Below are 14,124 nucleotides of genomic sequence, written 5' to 3'. Positions count from 1 at the left end.
ACCGTTTTCTGAGATGTAACCAACAACGTTCCCTTCCACATCCACATTTTCTGTTATACCAGTGCACGTCTACGCTAGTGCGTCTTTACTATGCTAATTCCCTCTCACCAATCAGAATGTACAGGTATATCTGGCAATGATCAGTGCTTCTTCGAACACGCCTTTCATGACTCACCGCTGTTATTCCTGCTGCCATCATAACTTCGTCGCGCTTGTAAAACCTGGAAAAGGAAACGTTGTCTCGAATCACTTGCACTCCGGTATAATTTTGCCTCTGACAATGTTGCACAAGAGAAAGAATAAAATTCCGGTAAGAAAGGTGCAAAGAAAAAAATTAGCGTAGCTTGCACTAGTGGCGCAAGGCTAAAGAAACAGCGGAGCTGATCGGCACCTATAGCTGGTCCTGTCCTTACCTATTGATTGGCTATCGATTGGCTATCGCAATGTATTGGCCACGTATTTGAGCTAGGCTAAGCCCTACCAAGTCATCACAAGCAATTTCCGGAATTTATTGATTTTTGATCGATTATCGATTAGCTATCGATTGGCTATCGCAAGGTATTGGCCACGTATTTGGGCTAGGATAAGCACTACCAAGTCAGCCCCAGCAATTTCCAGAATTTATTGATTATTGATCGATTCTCGATTACCTATTGATTGGCTATCGAATTGGCTATTGCAATGTATTGGCCACGTATTTGGGCTAGGCGAAGCACTACCAAGTGATCCCCAGCATTTTCCGGAATGTCTTGATTATTGATCGATTATCGAATAGCTATTGATTGGCTATCGATTGGCTATCGCAAGTTATTGGCCACGTATTTGGGCTAGGCTAAGCACTACCAAGTCATCCACAGCATTTTCCGGAATTCATTGATTATTGATTGATAACCGATTAGCTATTGATTGGCTATTGCAAGGTGAAGCTAGGCGCAGCTGTGCGCAGTGACGTCATCGCTAGACGAGTTTTCGCTAACGCTACGCGGGGAAACGAAAAGCTCAAACATTTATAAACTCAAACTCAAATTCAAACTCAAACGTTTATCGAACAGTGGAGCGCTGTTAAAACAGAAAAAGAAGTTGCAGTTTTGCCCGAAAGCTGAAGCATCGATTGCGATGTCAAATTATCAGACAGCTGTGCCCTGTAAGGTCTGTAGATTTATCAGCTCTAAAACTGCTGTAAACATTCGCGAACACGCTGTCAACCGCGCACAGGCAACTATGAACACATTTCACTCCATGACCAAAGACACTCGCCTCCCGCCTCTTAATGCTTGCATCTCCCCTCCTCTCCCCACCCCTCTTGTGCGCGCGAAAGGTCGACGGCGCGCACCCTCACCGCCTTCCTTCCTCGCGCGCGCGACAAGACGTCGCCGCACCAAGCCTTCTCGGCTCATTCTCGCATACTTTCCTTCGCACTACAGCATACAGAGCGCGGCCGCGATGTTATCATACTTGGACTTTATACGGAACATCACGGCGACGCCGACGGCGGCGGAGGGAGTTCGCCTCGATGGCGCATACGTATGTATGGATTAGCAATAAAAGAACGCTCTTCGTTTATCGCACTAACCAAGAAAGAATTACACCACCTCTGCCAACAGCTGCGTGCTTTAAATCTGCAACGTTGACGCCGCCACGCATGCGTCACGCTTTTAGGCCCTCTGTCTGTTGCAGCATGACCTTTTATGCTTATTTTTTTTAGCATGTATAGAGTTTCGTACAATTAGTAGAGGGAACTGTGGCGCTACTGTCTACGCGAGTTGCAAGCAGGGAGGTTCAGCCAGCAAAAGGAATGGTGGGAAGTACATGGATTTGCCTTCACTCCTTGTGGCTTTACACGGCTTCGCGACTTTGCAAAGTGATCATTTTCAAGAAAGTCATCATCATCATCAGCCTATTTTTATCTCCACTGCTGGACGAAGGCCTCTCCCTGCGATCTCCAATTACCCCTCTCTTGCGCTAGCCGATTCCAACTTGCGCCTGCAAATTTCCTAACTTCATCACCCCACCTAGTTTCTGCCGTCCTCGACTGCGCTTCCCTTCTCTTGGTATCCATACTTTCGAGAAAGTAATACGTTAGAAATAATTGAATAAACAATACTAAAGTTGTCCGGCAGCAGGATTCGAACGAAGGATCTGTAGCACAGGATCCCGATATTGCAACCATGACGCCTTGGACGCATGGGCAAGCGAAACCGCTGCAATTAGCTACGATTATGCGCGTTCGTAGAGTCTTATTTCCCAATGCATAAAAAAAGCATAGATTGCTTCGAAATTTAGGCCAATGAAGGCAGATAAATCGTAATAAACCAAGCCACAAGAACGTACGAAGCCACAATCCTGAAGATCACACCAATCCATGTACTAACCATAAGCCTGGTGGCTGAACGATCGCAGCGCCAGAGTTTTCTCTAGTAATTATTCCAGAAAACTGTTTTCTTACTGGTAGCGAAATCACTTGAATGCATACGTGCTTCCTTCCAGGTTGTCTTCTTCTTTAGATCGCAGCTCTTAGGCGCCCGCTCCTGCGTTGAGCGTCGGCGTCGCTCGGTGATCCTTGGCGTAACCGAGCGAACGAGCACAGCGAAGGATGAAAGAGCGAACGCAGAGCGCAGCGGGGGATGAAAGACGGTGATAGCGAAGAGAGCGCGAGGTGGAAAGCTGAGGAAGATACATTGAGGCACCACCATATGGCACTCACGTCCGCGCATGCGTGGCAGCGGCGACGCCGACCGTGCGGGGGAAATAAAAAAAAAAGATTCCGAAAGCTTGTCTCCGCGCTTAGCGTTCGCCACAAGAGTTTCCTGGTAAACATTACGGTTGCGTAAGCTGCAGTTGCCGGGAAGGGGCAACTGTGTGGTGCGGTCTATATATAGCGCCTCGCGTCGCGGCTCTGCCAGTCGGTGCGGTGATCAGTGCGATGCCTCAATATATCGCGAAATGAAAACACGTATGGTGCTGCGTTCAAATTTCCCATTAGGGAATATCGTAATCGCCCGCGAAGTTTTTTATTTCTAAGGTGTTCCTTTTGTCATCCTAAGCGCTGGAAATTTCTCAATTGGTCAAATAAATCCAGAGCCCTCCACAATATATGACGTCACTGATGTTGCCCGCAGTGTAGCTTTGGAACCTTCAATCCCACAAAGCAACAATTATTGCGCGCTCCGGCTGATGAAAAAATTCACCAACGATTGCGATACTCCCTACTGCGAAATTTCAGCGCAGCTCCACCCGTGATTTCATTTCGCGACATATTGGCTGGCGCGGAGAATCGGTCTCGTACTAAAGGAAGCGAAGTGCGGCGCGACTGTTTCGCTAAGCTGGAGATCGCGAGAGGCAGCGCGTGGGTGACGCGAGCGCGATTCACAGGTGCCGGCGCCGACAGACCTCCCGGACGACGCGCGCTATTCTGGCGCCGTAGTAGCCATTAACTACGATTTTCTTCTCACGCTTTCGCCATTCCCTCCTCCGCTTTCGGCCTCACGGTTCCGCAGGACCCTCCTCTCCGGTTTCCTCGTCGCGCCTCTTCGCTCGACCGATTTTTTTTCATCCCCCGCTGCGCGCCGCGTTCGCTCTCATATTTCGCTCTGCTCGTTCGCTCGGTTACGCCGGGAACGCCAATGCTACCCGCAGGAACGGGTGCCTAGGAGCTCCAATTTAAAGAGTAGGGATTATTGCTTCGAGTGAGGCGGTCCTAACATGATCGCTCTGCTCCGCCGGGCAGGGTCTCGTCACCTCAACTGTTCTTTACAACGTGACAACTCGCCTTAAACGGTCGAGCTGAAAGAGGTTGAGTTAAGGTGGTGGCAGATAATAGCGGAAAGAAAGATAGGAAAGAAGAGCCGCGGATGTTATCTGTTGCCGCTTAACGCGAGCACTTCGACCGCAACTTTGCATGACACTTACTTTAACTGTATATTATGTATAAGTGAGGACTTTTGTTAACGGTAGATGTTGCTCCCTAAACATAGTTCAGTATTATTTTTATGCGAAAACTGTGGGTCCAAAGCTATATCCGATACCTTCTGGCTGGGAGTCGTTAAAGCAGTAGCTGATACGAAATGAAGGAGCTAACTCTCTGTCCTTCGAAAGCACTCGCCAACCCACGACCACGCTAAAGAATCATTATGCTACTCGTTTCTTTCAAGGGCAACGCGAGAAGACGGTGGAAGCAGGAGCCACCGTTTCGACAAGTGGACTTGTCTTTTTCAAGGTGAACTTTGAGCGCAGCTCTATGCGTGTTCATAGACAAGTCCACTTGTCGAAATGTTGGCTCCTGATTGCACCTTGTTCTCGTGTTGCTCATCGCCTTGAATTTCCATCTCCCGCATTCCCCTTGTTTCTATGAAGTAGTATCTGTCTCAGTATCCAGGAGCTCCACGCGTAATGACGTCACCACACACCGGCTCTCTCCTTGCCTGTGTATAGTTACCGGTGCCACACACGAGCGAAACCAAAAGCAGCGCACCCCGCACTCTCGTTAATATATTTTGATAGCGTGTTCCGATTCTGGCCAAGATCGAAGACAGTCTGCGTATACAGCAAAATAGACAGCTAAGGCAGCTCCGAGCCCAAGTAATGAAATGCGTCTGGAACCGTGTATTAGATGATCGAAAGGCGCCTCTGCGACCTCGCGTCGACAAGAAAAAGCTACGAAATGCACATATTATTTCTATTGATTAACTCTTCTTGATCGTGCAAACCTAAAAAAAAAAAGCGCGACGCGACTTACAGTAGGTGCGTAGGAACGTGTGACTACACTGTCTTGTGCGCAGACGACATTGCCATCGAATTTCTAAGCCTTCGGCTAAGCCGCCATCTTGCTTGGACAGCAACGTTGCTTGAATCGTTTCTGACTTCAGTGCTGTCTTCGCGAAGCTTTCTTCTTTGACGTGTTCGTCAAATTGGAACGAGAATTAAGATAGCCGCTGTCCGCTTAGCCGTCTATTTCGCCGTCTACGACGACTTTGGAACACGGCCTTAGTAACAAATCGTAATATACGTACAGCCTCCTTGCTACATGACGTCATCAAATTTCGCTGTATGTCATGACGTCAAAATGACGTCAACGACGCCCAGTTCATCATTTTGATACCAATTTGAGCACCGAGTTATGTTACCATAAGCGTTTGGCAACCTTCACACTTGCCAAATGTGCTCGTTTTGTGTGCGAAAAGCGTTGGCAAGTGAAACTTCACAAATATGTCTCAGCGCTTCTTTAAGACAAATAACTTAATGCGCTTATGCGTAGCCTCCGAGATCGATCGCACGGGCGGCGAGGTTTAGGACGCCGCGGCTGTAGTGGACAAGAGATAAGCGAAATAGTGCGAGTGTCGCGGCGATCTATATTACGCTCGCTTTTTTTATCATTGTTTCAGAATTTGGGGAAAACTATGGCAACTGTCCTCTCGCTTTTACATGCACCTTCCGATCCCTTGGTGCTTAACCCACTTCCCGCTTACGTATCTGCAGCGTCTATAAGCAGAGCTGCTCGAAGATGGAATGCGCACTTACAAGCATATTGCGGACAGAAACACCGATTCGAAGATCGTCTGCAAGAAAGGAAGAAAGAGAAACGGGCAGGATTATTGGATTTTGGACAGGGTATTCTCAGGTGCAATGAAGGTAAATTTTAACGTAAAGTGGTAAAGTCAACTGAAAAATGACGCCGTTAGGTGCTAGTTTCTCCTACGGCTAACCTTTTTATCCTAAAGGCTACAAAAAACTTTATTGCACACTACAGCGACCCAAACTACACGGGCAAGAAGAGAATCCGTACTGATCGTTAATTATAATTAGTTATTTATCACTATTTCCATTAACTGCTTATTAATCCTGACAATCAGGTGCATACTGAAATACGGGACATTGGTTGCTGACATCGGTATCTATTAAATTTCATTCCCCGCAATTATCGTGTCATTTGTTGAAGATGTCATCGTGTTTATACTTGCGGCAAAACGTCACCCAAAAATGGAACCTTCGTCTGACACCTTCAACGAGGTCGCATTAAACTTAAGGGGTGAGAATGTTATCCAAGGGACTAAGCATATATCGGCAAATTTTGCATGCACAAAAGGGTGTTAAGACCTTTAGTGTACAGGGGTGTACAAAGCAACAATTATCGCGCGCTCCGGCTGATGAAAAAAGTTCACCAACGATTACGATACTCCCTAATGCGAAATTTCAGCACAGCTCTATACGTGTTTTCATTTCGCGATATATTGGCTGGCGCGGACAATCGGTCTCGTGCGGGACGTTGCAAACGGAGCGAAGTGTGGCGCGACTGCTTGCAACGCGCTGACGGGTGGGCGCGATTCACAGCAGCCGCTGCAGACAGACCTCCTAGACGACGCGCGCTACTCTGGCGCCATCTCGTAGCCGTCGTCGCCGCAGTGCGCATCTTGCGCGGCACTACGCTTTTCTTCTCACGCTTTCGCCATACCCTCATTCTTTGCTTTCCTCCTCGCGATCAATTCGCCCTCGCGGCATCACCCACTGTCCTCCGCATGTGTTTTTTCATCCGTTGCGCTCGTTCACTCGGTTACGCCGACGCCCGTCGCAGGAACGGGCGCCTAATAGCTGCGCCCTAAAAAACTTCGCATCCTTTAGGGCTTATCTTGTCCCTAAACAATAATCATTTACCTTGCGTACCTTTCCGGGAGGAAAGGCCGTCCGCCCGGTACTTCCGGTGAGGAACTGCACGCGCCTTACCAACGTGGCAATGGGCGAGTTAAAGGGACACTAAAGAGAAACCGGAAGTGGAGCTTAAATGGTAGATTATCCTTTCACGATCACAGCCATACCATTCTTACTGCAAACAGATGCTTAATAAGCGAGAAAATAGCGAAAAACTGCAGGATAGGTGCTGACGCCCCTTCGAAATTCCCGCACTACACGTTCGTGACGTCGGAGATTACAAATGCAGGCCGGTCGCGATTGGTCGAGAGCGATTTATCGCTGTTAATAAAGAGCAAAATGAAATACACCTTAAACGTACATAAACAGCATTTGCCAACTTTTTAAATCGTTTCAAGCGAGGAAGTACAAGTTTAGCACAAAATTGAATAAATAAAAAAATGGCATGGAGGTGCATGCGGCCGTGATAGTTTCGTAGTTTCGTTTTTGGTCAATGCATCGTTGCGCGCGCCTGTTCCGCTCTACGGTGTTTGGTTGCGTGTTGCGTGGCTCGAAAGACGTTGACTTCGCGGGAAACAGCCAGAAAATGCCTCGTGTGTGTAGTGTTGAGGGCTGTATAAATAGCCCAAGGCGCTTGCTCAGGGGCAGCGGCAGTGTTGACTCGATCGTGTCCTTTCATGCGGTGTTGCGCGGAGAGCCCCGGCTCCCCGGCGTTCGCAAGGGCTCAGTGCTCTGCCGATGATAAAACGGCAAAACAGTCAGAGAAACCGATGGTGTGCTCTCTGCATTTCTAGCCCTCGGATTATGTGTAAATCTTGCCCTCGGAAGTATCTTGGCGTGCCTCAGAGGCCAGTCCTTTCTCGAGCAGCTGTTCCCTCAATGCGGCCTTCATCAAACCCCCTACCGGTGCCCCTGCAGCAACAAACTGGCGGCTGGGTGAGTGCTGAATGTCATTAAATAAAGCCACTAAATAACCATACCGAGTACGTGCGCTACTTTCTACGCTTGTTCTGTCGGGAACATCGTCGCCTGGCGGACCGGACGCTTCGCCTTCCGTCGACGAAAACGAAGCTCTGCTTTCGCCGGCGCGGCCGGCGGCTCACCGCCATCGCACGCGGAAACACCTACCGCTCGAGCACGGAGGATCATTTCGCGCGCCGTTTCACTGATTATCGCTGAAATGCAGTCCTGCTTCCCTGGCGAGCTCTTCGTTGCAAGGTTCAGCGGCAGCAACGGTATCCATCGCGGCGAACGCAAACGCAGCGACCATGCATGCAGCCATGATGCATCCAGCGCCTCGGCCGTTTACGCAAGCGGTGACGTATCATGGCGCATTCTGATTCGCCGAGAGCAATGAAATCTGTGACGACACTGCTTCAGCGCCAAATCTGGGGTGAGGGAAATTGAGGAAGAGATATTCGGTCTTTGTTTACGAATTTCTCCGCTAATAACTCATATTTTTGCACCCAACAAAAACTGCATGCATTCCTGAAGGTCCCTCTTTTATTCCAGCTGAACTTCCTGTTTCTCTTTAGTGTCCCTTTAAGTTACCCCGCTGAGAACTCCAAAGCCACGAATTGGACTGCGCTTGGGCGCGATGCCTTTGCATCATAAATCTATCTCTTTCTCTCCTCCTCCTCCTCCTCCTTCTGCGTAACTAAGTCATTGCACGCATAAAATACGTTTTGCAAGATTTTTAGATGGGTTGAATCAGACAATGCAGATTAACTGGGTTCTGCGATTCCTGCTGCTTTGGAGTAAAAGCTTACTCAGACGTCAAATTAGGGTTGGGCTAACCGCCCCCCGTTCTGCGAACCTTTGATTGCCTGTTGAAAGAAAAAGGTTGGCAAACTAGCATGGAAAGAAACGCCCTCAGATGTATAAATTTACCTGCTTCTTGCGTGAGCCCACTGTTTTACTTATTCTCTGCAAATGTCCTTATCTACTCACCCCATCGCCGAAATTTCTGCTATAGCCTTGAACTAATTTCTGTTCACTAGCCATCTGTTTTATTACTATAGCAATTCACAAGTTATACGTCGTCTACCAATTGCGCAACCTGTCGCTCCACGACATTCCATTAAAACAGTATACTGAAGCGTTATTTCTTACTTTCCGTTTTTAGTGTTACGTGAAGGTCCCAGACCTCGAACCAATAAAAAAAGAGTACTGGCAATCTTCAGAGCACCCTAATTGATTTGATTTCGTGCGCCAGTCAAGGAAGGCAATTTCAATCGCGATCAACCATGATCAGGGACAAAATTTTGGATCGCGAATGGCGCCTCCTCGCAAGCTGCCGAAGGTCGCCAATTGCGATCTAGAATTTGATCTCGTACGCGCTCGATTGTGATCGAAAGTTCTTTGAGTGGCCGGGGCATAATTGCTTTTCTACGAACAAGTTTCCCACTCTTTCGCAGAAGGCGCGCATGCCATGGCGCAATATGTGTTCGCGTCGAAGGAACTGCAGAACATAGTCACACTCTGGCGCTTGATCCGCCTCGCGCGGTCGTCTGCTATGCTGCTACATCGAGTCGCGCCACAAGTAGCGGCGTTGGAGACGACGGAGCGAGCTGGAGTGAGTTCAGGAACATCGCGTTGTTCCACCCCTTCCCATCTAAGCGCTGTGACATCAATGATGTTCAGTTAAAGATAGAAATGATAGATCGAAATGTTAAATCCTCCTTTATTATAAGCAGCCTGCTGTGACTTTCCAACACATGATACCGCCATTTGTGCATCACTTAAATATTCGGTAATGAGAGACACCAAAGCCACTTGGACTGGTGAGATACTTCAAGTTTGCATTCGCCTTTTAGCAGTGGTAAACGAATGTTTTACAACAACAACAACAACAACAACAACAACAACAACAACAACAACAACAACAACAACAACAACAACAACAACAACAACAACAACAACAACAACAACAACAACAACAACAACAACAACAACAACAACAACAACAACACAACAACAACAACAACAACAACAACAACAACAACAACAACAACAACAACAACAACAACAACAACAACAACAACAACAACAACAACAACAACAACAACAACAATTATTATTTTTCGAGCCTCGCGCCAAAGCTATAGACATAACTTTACTAGCACGTCGATGATATGACAATACGTTCCCGCATTTCGGCCACTTCTGCGCAGTAAAATTACTAGGAAGTAAGTAAGTAAATTACTAGTAAGGAAGACAGTAAGGGTAAAAGCAGACCAATTCAGGCTGGTGCTCGCAAACAAATATGCAACTTTAGAACAGGAAGATGAAGATAACATAGAGCTAATGAATGAAACCGTAACTAGGCTGATCTCAGAAGCAGCAATTGAAGTGGGAGGTAAGGCACCAAAGCAACCTGTAGGGAAGCTCTCCCAAGAAACAAAGGACCTAATAAAGAAACGACAAAACATGAAAGTGTCCAACTCAAGAGATCAGATAGAATTCGCTGAACTGTCAAAACTGATCAACAAGAAGAAAGTAAGGGATATTCGAAATTATAACGTGGGAAAAATTGAGGAAGCCGTAAAATATGGACGCAGCATGAAATCAGTAAGAAGAAAACTAGGCGTAGGACAAGGCAAGATGTATGCACTGAAATATAAGCATGGTAATATCATCAGCAATTTCGATGACATAGTAAAAGCAGCAGAAGAATTCTATACTGATCTATACAGTAGCCAAAACAGCCAAGCTACTTCCATTCGAAATAGTGATGAACCGGATACAGAAGCTCCTTCTATAACTAGCGATGGAGTTATAAGGGCCTTGAAAGATATGACCAGGGGAAAAGTGCCTGGAGAAGATGGAATAACAGTAGATTTAATCAAAGATGGAGGAGATATCATGCTTGAAAAGCTTGCGGCCCTTTATACGCAATGCCTCACAACTTCAAGTGTACCAGAGAGCTGGAAGAACGCCAGAATTATACTTATCCATAAGAAGGGAGACGTTAAAGAATTGAAGAATTACAGACCCATTAGCTTGCTTTCAGTATTGTATAAAATATTCACCAAGATAATTTCCAATAGAATCAGGACAACACTTGACTTCAGTCAACCAAGAGAACAGGCTGGCTTCAGGAAGGGATATTCTACGATGGACCATATCCATGCCATCAATCAGGTAATCGAGAAATCTGCGGAGTACAATCAACCTCTCTATATGGCTTTCATAGATTATGAAAAGGCATTCGATTCAGTAGAGATATCAGCAGTCATAGAGGCATTGCGTAATCAAGGAGTCGAGGAGGCATACGTGAATATCTTGGCAAACATCTACAAGGATTCCACAGCTACCTTGGTTCTCCACAAGAAAAGTAGAAAGATACCTATCAAGAAAGGGGTCAGGCAAGGAGACACAATCTCTCCAATGCTATTCACTGCATGCTTAGAAGAAGTATTCAAGCTCTTAGACTGGGAAGGATTAGGAGTGAGGATCGATGGCGAATATCTCAGCAACCTTCGGTTTGCAGATGACATTGTCCTATTGAGCAACAATGGAGAGGAATTACAACAAATGATTGAGGACCTTCATCGAGAAAGTGCAAGAATTGGGTTGAAGATGAATATGCAGAAGACAAAGATAATGTTCAATAGCCTGGCAAGGGAACAAGAATTCAGGATCGCCAGTCAGCCTCTAGAGTCTGTAAAGGAATATGTTTATCTAGGTCAATTACTCACAGGGGACCCTGATCATGAGAAAGAAATTTACAGAAGAATAAAATTGGGTTGGAGTGCATACGGCAGGCATTGCCAAATCCTGACTGGGAGCTTACCACTGTCGTTGAAAAGAAAAGTGTACAATCATTGCATTCTACCGGTGCTAACATACGGGGCAGAAACTTGGAGGTTAACAAAGAAGCTCGAGAACAAGTTAAGGACCGCACGAAGAGCAATGGAACGAAAAATCTTAGGAGTAACGTTAAGAGACAGGAAGAGAGCGGTGTGGATCAGAGAACAAACGGGGGTAGACGATATTCTAGTTGACATTAAGCGGAAGAAATGGAGCTGGGCAGGCCATGTAATGCGTAGGATGGATAACCGGTGGACCATTAGGGTTACAGAATGGATACCAAGACAAGGGAAGCGCAGTCGAGGACGGCAGAAAGTCAGGTGGGATGATGAGGTTAGGAAATTCGCAGGCGCAAGTTGGAATACGCTAGCGCAAGACAGGGGTAATTGGAGATCGCAGGGAGAGGCCTTCGTCCTGCAGTGGACATAAATATAGGCTGATGATGATGATCCAAGTTGTCTTCTGTGCTATTACAATGGCATCCACCATTGCGGTTAAACATTCTACTCTCTTCGAGAAGGAGTTGAAATAGACTATGACGTGACCGAAAGCTGGTACGGGAGCTCGAACTGGACATCGCCGCCTACCGTTAGTTTCTGTCCTATGCCATTCAACAGCAAGTCTTTAAGCAAACTGAAGCAAGCCTTAAGCAAGCCTTCGATCGTACTAAGACAAGCTTATATATTAAGCATGGTAAAATGTTTGCACTATTCTAGCGTAACTCGATATTCCTCTCTTCAATGTCCCTTTAGCATTGTGCATACCATTTTCAAGCGAAGCATGTATTGGCTCACAAGTTTCGGTGGCGTTGTGTTCTCAAAAACTCACGCGTGGCGCATACCCACATTGTATATGCGGGCATGAGCCAGGGACAAGAAAGAAAGACCAGGTGCGGAGAAACCAGCGCCGGCGCTGGATCACGTGACACGCGCGACCAATCAGGGTCGTTTGGTGCGTCGCGGGGAGGGATAGGGAAGAAAGGTGGTCGGCGCGCGCTCCGGTGGGCTTCCCTCGCCTCAGATAAGTTTCGGCGCCCGGATGAGAAAGCTTCGCGTGGTGCGTTCCGCCAAGGAACAGGCTACGTTCGGGCAATGGCGCCGCGAACGCGCTCGGGAAAGGGCTCATCGTCGACGTGCCGATTCTAGCGTGAGGGCTTCCGAAGCCCAGGCGAAACGTCAGCGAAGAGCCGCGGATCCCGAGTTGCGGGAGCGCGATGTTGAGGCCAAACGTCAGCGTCGTCTTGCCCTCCAGGAACGCGACAATGGTGGCGCACACCTCAGCAACACTAGCGCCAACTTCCCCGGTGCGACGGCCATGCTTCAAGGTGATTTTCTCAACCAGAACATCGGTGCCAGCTGCAGTGCCTGTGGCCGGTTGTGGGTCAAGCACAATGTCGTACTCGTCAGTGCAATTCGTTCCGAGGAATACCGAAGAAACACACGACAAGCTTCGCTAACACCCATTTCCTCTACAGGGGAGGGGCTACCGATTTCTTTGCATCCCATCGTTCGTTGCCTGCCACGTGGCATCGGTTCAAATTTCTTACGCTCCCCGTTTATACTTACGAAGACAAAGAGCAGGATGAAGTTGGTCGGGAAAGAGCGCAGCAGGTTCTCGCAGCACTGGAGAGCAACTAGTACCACGACGGATCCTATAAATCTGCAAGTAAACCGGAGAAGCGATCGCGCCGCCGCGTCGAGGTACGGTAAGTCTTCGGGTCGCATTAGCAGCCCGCCGATCTCGCCACACAATCAGTGAACCGTTTCACGAAAACTGCCATTGATGAAAGTCCGCGATATTACGTAAAGCGTCACCCTTTTTAACGAATGCTGTAGGGTTCCGAAGACGGATTTCTTTCATATGAATATCGGCTGCGATAGATGGCAGAAATCTGCCTCTTTCAATTTATTCACCTGACGTGTATCACATTGCTCGGATAACACATCGAAATTTTGAGCTGATTCCATTTACAGTTAATCGTATGAGTACGCGTGTTGTAGGTGGTCGAATTGAATGCGGGCAGTATCCCTCACCCCCCCCCCCCCTCCTCTCTTCTTATCCCATAGTCTTAAATTTAAAAGAGACGTTGAAGCAGCACAAATTTCGCAATATCACTACTTAATGAGTCCCAAAAAATGTATCTGTTGAACGTAGATTTTCTCTCTACTGAGTGAAGAATTTTTCTCCAGAAAAATTTCGGTCGCCAGCCGTGTGGTGGCACTCAGAGGAAAAGATAGCAAAAAAGGGGCAAGTTTGCACTCGGTCGCGCAAAGCTTAGGCACAGCGAAACTTACTGGCTGCTACTGCTAGGTATTAACTTGGTTGCTGCTAGGTCTTAACTTGGTTTAACTTAGCCACGCATGTACGAAGGTATTCTCATTTAACATGTTGTCTTGAAGGTATTGTTGAAAATGCATTCTTTTTGAGCTAATACCAGCGAAAACGTTCAGTTGTATATATTGTATTTCTTGTAGTTTGTTTTCAATGGATAAATAGACTTGTGTGTATTGTAACACGTATTATATTTTGTAATACGTATTAGAGTTCCGAATGCTGACACTTTGCCGCCTTGTTTGGCTGGGAGGTGGGGCCAGTCGAGCTGCGTTTCAAATCGTAGCTTTTTTCCCGCCTTTCACACCACAGTTTTTATGTGTTTCTATGCGGATCTGT

General features: G+C 47.3%; 1 protein-coding gene across 1 annotated transcript in view; it reads right to left on the bottom strand.

Annotated features, from left to right (window-relative positions):
- Positions 1-13,129, bottom strand: part of LOC125940977 (protein lifeguard 1-like) — a 41,521-nt gene extending 28,392 nt beyond the window's left edge. The window contains exons 1-3 of the mRNA XM_049657799.1: positions 13,020-13,129; positions 5,518-5,555; positions 176-221 (exon numbers count right to left, since the gene is read on the bottom strand). Of these exons, the coding sequence (XP_049513756.1) occupies positions 176-199 (24 nt within the window). The 5' untranslated portion in view covers positions 200-221; positions 5,518-5,555; positions 13,020-13,129. The remainder of the gene's footprint in view (positions 1-175; positions 222-5,517; positions 5,556-13,019) is intronic.
- Between the last annotated feature and the right edge of the window lie 995 nt (positions 13,130-14,124).

The sequence above is a fragment of the Dermacentor silvarum genome, chromosome 10 (genome assembly GCF_013339745.2).
Source record: "Dermacentor silvarum isolate Dsil-2018 chromosome 10, BIME_Dsil_1.4, whole genome shotgun sequence".
Classification (NCBI taxonomy): Eukaryota; Metazoa; Arthropoda; class Arachnida; order Ixodida; family Ixodidae; genus Dermacentor; species Dermacentor silvarum.
This window is presented reverse-complemented; position numbering and strand designations above follow the sequence as displayed.